Source organism: Fonticula alba (assembly GCF_000388065.1).
Source record: "Fonticula alba strain ATCC 38817 unplaced genomic scaffold supercont2.1, whole genome shotgun sequence".
NCBI lineage: Eukaryota > Rotosphaerida > Fonticulaceae > Fonticula > Fonticula alba.
The window spans coordinates 4,065,244-4,070,079 of NW_009242971.1; the positions used below are offsets into that span (position 1 = coordinate 4,065,244).

Below are 4,836 nucleotides of genomic sequence, written 5' to 3' on the forward strand. Positions count from 1 at the left end.
GGGGGGGGGGGGAGGGGGGCGAGAGAGAGAGAGGGGAGAGCCACCCCCCTCCCCGTTCAGCCCCAGGGGGACGGTCCCCCTGGCCCGGCACCGGGCGCACTAGGACCCATGGTCCCCCACTCGCACTGCCGCTTGGTGGCCTGCCTTCCTGCCTGCCTTCGCCGTGTCCAGTCAGGCATGTCTGTCAACGATTTGAGGGGCGCCCGAAGGACCTTGCGGCTTGTGGCGCCCCGGCACTGCATTCCCCCCCTCCTCTCCCCTGCCTGCCCGCCTGCCTTTCCGCTTGCTTGCCTCTCCTTCATCCTACCCTCCGGCCCTGCGGCAAAGCGACAGCCCTCCCCCCGCTCTTGCTCCCTCCCCCTCTCGCCCGCCTGTTCGTCACCCTCCTCCCTGACTTCTTGCTGATCTGGGGCCTTGCGACTTTCTGCTCACATCCTCATCCTCCCCGCCGCCCTCCCTCCGTGCCGCCTCCGCCCCGCCCCAATACTAGGCGTCGAATCTGTGAGCTTTTTGTGCGACATCTCCCCCCTCCGGCCTCCGGCCTCTTCCTCTTCCCTGCCCCCCAGTTGCACATTACTCATCCTCTCCTGTCCCTGTCGCCTCGGTGGTGTGCTTCGCCCCTCCTGCCCAGCTGTGTGGCGCCTGAACAGGTCCAGCCCCGCCACCCCAGGTCCCTGCCCCCCGAGTTGTGATGTCTGCCACGCCGATCGAGGGTGCGCCCTCCGTGGCCTTGTCCCTGCCATTGCCCCATGGCTTTCGCCCCGTGTTGTACCTCATGCTCCGGAGCACCTCGCTGACTGCCGAGCTGGCATCGTCCTGTCTCTCCTCGCCCCCTCCCTCCTCCTTCTCCTCTTCCAGTGCTGGCGATCGCCTCTTTTGATGGAACTGATGACGATGAGCTTGGCTTCAGCCTCGGCGATACGCTGACCGTGATCGACAAGCCTTCCGATCACTGGTGGCTGGCCCGCCATCGCAATGAGGCCGGTTTCATCCCCTCCACCCATGTCCGGCCCATTTCCGGTACGCCCTGTCATCGCACCTGTTCTCCTGTATGATGGTACCGGAGGTCGTCCCCCCCCCCCCCCCCACTCACGCCGTCCCCTTTCCCCACCTTCATCCAGAGGTCCAGTTTTGCCAGGCACTGGCTCCGCTGGACTCGGCCGGCGAGGGGACTCTGCACCTGGACAAGGGCGACGTGGCACTCTTCCTAACCACGGTGCGCTCCATGCTCCCTCCCCCCTCCCCCTGTCCCGCCTCCCCGTCCCATACACATGCATGTGGACACACATATGCATGTCCACACATGTGTGCGCCTTTTCCTTGGCCTCCGCTGACTCGACTACCTCCCCCCCCCCCCCCCCCCCCCCATACCTTGAGGATGGTCTTCTCCTGATCCTCAAGAACGGCCTGACGGGCTCTTTCCATGGCCATTCAATCAAACTCTTCCCCAGTGGGTATGTCCCGGGCTCTGGGCCACCACCTGGAGAGGAGGACGATGACGCCCCCGATGGTTATGGCGATGTGGCTCCCGAGCCAGAGGAGGATGTCGACAGTGGTGGCAGTGGTACTGCTGGTTTCGGCTCCCCCCCGGCTCCTCTTCCTCGGCCGACCCCGGCCTCGCGTTTCTCGCCGCCCCCATCGGCGACGGCTGGCTTCGCCGGGCCACCGCCGCCGGTGGCTCCCCGCCCGGTTCCTGCCGTATGTCCAACCCGGCATCCCTTCCCCCCCTTCCCGCCCCCTCCCTGGCTGACATCCTCCCTTCCGCTTCTCCCTCCCTCCCTTTCTCTCTCTCTCTCTCTCTCTCTCTCTCCCAGTCCCCCCCTCCCGAGGAGGATGCCATCGATACGTCTACTCCACCGAATCCGTTCACTTCCCTGCGGAGGGCTCCCTCGGTGGCTGCGCGCCCGAAGCCCCCTGCCGAATCACCTTCCGACGTGCGTGCACACATGGACAGCATGTGCCTCATTCCCGCTGGCCAATCCACGAATGCATCGCCCTCCTTTCCCCGACCTGAAACTCATCTTGTCTCTTCCCTCTCCCCCTGCCCCCCTCCCTCCCTCCCTCCCGGGCTTCCTCCTCCTCGCCTCCTGTCACCGGGTGCCCTCGCAGCCTGATGAGCAGCCTCAGATGCGCAACATGTCAGCCGCTTCCGTGCAAAATCGCATGACCGTCCGTTCGCAGTATTCGCCCTCTGGTGTGCTGGTTCCGGTGCTCGTTCCTCCCGGGGCCAATGCCGGGCCGGACAATGAGCTATTGGCCAAGCTCAACCGCCGGCGTTTCGATGATGATGATTCAGATGCCCCCTCTTCCGGGCCCCCCTCGTCTGCTGGGAGCCCGGGCCTGGCCTCAGCGTCTGGTGGCAGCAGCGGCAGTAGCAGCAGCAGCAGCAGCAGCGGCTTTTCCTCTCCACCAGCCGCCTTTTCTCGTCCACCGGCCGCGGCCCCTCCCTCGGCGACGGCATCGCAGCCGGCCCCTTCGGCGAGTACCAATGATGATGCCTCGAACGGCAATTCCGGCGACTCCTCCGGCCGCGGGCGCTTCTTCGGCTTCAACAAGATGTCCTCGCTGACAGGTGGCCTGCCAAAGCCGGCCCCGAAGCCGGCCCCCAAGCCCAAGCCCTCCGATTCTGGCAACGCCCCCGAGTCGACGGCCAAGCCCGACTCTGACAAGCCCAGTGGGGGGATTGCCCTGCCGTTTGGCGCGCGGTCGCTATTTGGTGGCCCCCCGCCGACGGGCACCAAGCCTCCTGCCGGGGGGCCGACCGGCGCAGGCGCTGGCGGTTTCTCCGGCCCACCGCCGCCCATCGGCCGCAAGCCCAGCACCGCGGCCACCGCGACCGCCCCCCCGTCCGATGGTCAGCCCTCCTCCCCTTCGACCGGTGGTCCTCAGAACCCCCGGCTGCGGCATCTGACGGCGGACCGCGCGCGGAGTGCCCAGCGTCGGCCGCCGTCGGTGCGCGGGGCGGCCGCGGCCGCGGCCGCGGATGCCGCCAACAAGCCCACCCCCGGAGCCTTCGGTCCGTCGGATACTGCCCCCATTTCCGGATCGACCAGTGGGAAGCCCACTCCCGGGAGCAAGCCACGCGCGCCGGTCCCCGCTGCGGCTGCCTTTGGTGGCCCGCCGCCGTCGTCGACCACGACGACCGCCGCCGGCCCCACGACCGCATCTGCCGCTGGTGCTGCTGCCTCTTCTGGGGATTCTCCCTCGCGGGCGAGGAGCGCCAGCCGGCCTTCCCTCGGGTCGGCCACCTCGACCGAGAGCCTGTCTGCGGAGCAGCTGGAGTCGGTCGTCTCCCGGGAGATGGCCGCTCCTCTGGCGGCCATCGACAACCTTCGTCGCAAGCTCGAGGAGGAGAAGGCGCGCTCGGAAGCCCTGGCCAAGCAGGTTGAGGCCAGCAAGAAGAGCCACGAGACGCTGATTACCATGCTGAACTCCATGGCGCAGGAGAAGCACGAGCTGGCCAAGAAGGTTGCCTCCATTGAGGCGAAGATGGCCTTCGTTGTGGAATACCTGAACGGCGTTGGGGCACACATCCCGCTGAACATGTGAGAGACTATGGAGGCTTTTCGCCCGCGGGCCTTCTTCCCTCGCCGCCGCCGCCGCCGCCGTCCCCTTTCCTTTCTCGTCGAATGAACAGCTCCACCTTTACTCCGTCCTCTCTCTCTCTCTCTCTCTCTCTTTCCTGCGCACGCACTCAGCACGCCCACGCACGCACCTCTGCCCTGTGATCTTCGGACTCTCCTCTTTTGGCGGAGACCGAAGCCCCGCACACGGGTAATCGGGGGCTGATGGGTGGGATGTGCCTGCTTTCGTTGTTGTGGAGGGCGTTTTTTTTATTGGTATTGGGCATGTGCATAGCTTCCCTCCATCAAGGAGGCGCATGGAGGGGGGGGGGGGGGGGGGAGAAGGGAACCCAATGGGGTATCTGTTTCTTTCTCCACGGGTGATGCCTTTGGTGTGTCTCGCTGTGTTGGGGCATTTTTCCCCGGAAGCGAGAGGTACCTGCAGTATCGGCCGACGGGTGGGCCAGAACAACGGGCATACACGCCCCTACCGGCTGGCGCAGGGGAAGATGCACGCGCGCGTGAGCACCATCTTACTGGGGGGAAGAGGAGCCACCGAAGGCCTGGTAGGACTCGGCACCGCCGCGACCGAAGCCACCGGGGCCGAAGAGCTTGGAGTAGCAGGGGTTGTGGCAGTAGGGCTGGCCGGAGTTCTCAGCGTGGGAGCCGGGAGCCAGGACCTTGTTGCAGTGGTTGCAGCGCAGGCACGAGGCGTGCCAGTCCTTGCCGAGGGAGGTCTTGCGCTCAGCTACGTCGGGGGAGGCACAAAAAAGGCGAGCGAAAGAGAGAGAGAGAGAGTTAGTGGAGGGGCGATGATGGGGTTCGGCGCGCGCAAAGGAGGATGAGGGGGCCGGGGTGCGACAAGGGCAGTGGGTACACACCGAAGTAAACCTCCTTGGTGCACTTGGGACACTTGGCCATGTTGACGGTGGTTGTGGGTGGAAGAGGGGGGGGGGAAGGAGAGCGGTGTGAATCGGAAAAAAGGGGTGCTATTTGCTCCGCCCCCGGAGCCACCGGCTCCTGACGCCGCTTAAATATGGTCTCCCGCGCGCTCCGTCCCGGCAACTTTGCGTGAATCCCCGCCGCATCTCGCCCGCGATGGCAGCGCAAGCCGGGGAGCGTACCTTCACGGGCCGAGGCGTGTCACACCGAGGCTTGGAAAGTCCATGGGCCGTTTGCGCCGGTCCCCAGTGTCCGGCCTTGTGTTCGCGCCTGCCACACATTGCCACGCCCGGAGGGCGTCAGAGCGGTGCCTCCTGCCCCTCCCCCCCCC

General features: G+C 66.4%; 2 protein-coding genes across 2 annotated transcripts; one reads left to right on the top strand and one right to left on the bottom strand.

The window, feature by feature from the left end:
• Positions 1–691: 691 nt before the first annotated feature.
• On the top strand, positions 692–3,644 carry H696_00861 (hypothetical protein; the record flags this gene model as incomplete). The annotated part of the gene is made up of 6 exons (XM_009494746.1): positions 692–713; positions 859–1,020; positions 1,122–1,216; positions 1,378–1,698; positions 1,815–1,934; positions 2,110–3,644. 6 exons carry the CDS (start codon positions 692–694, stop codon positions 3,547–3,549), a joined length of 2,160 nt encoding a protein of 719 aa, XP_009493021.1. The 3' UTR covers positions 3,550–3,644.
• A 452-nt stretch (positions 3,645–4,096) lies between these two features.
• Positions 4,097–4,484, bottom strand: H696_00862 (hypothetical protein; the record flags this gene model as incomplete). Its single annotated transcript, XM_009494747.1, has 2 exons — positions 4,097–4,311; positions 4,445–4,484. The coding sequence occupies 2 exons, from the start codon at positions 4,482–4,484 to the stop codon at positions 4,097–4,099; spliced, it is 255 nt and encodes an 84-aa protein (XP_009493022.1).
• Positions 4,485–4,836: the final 352 nt, after the last annotated feature.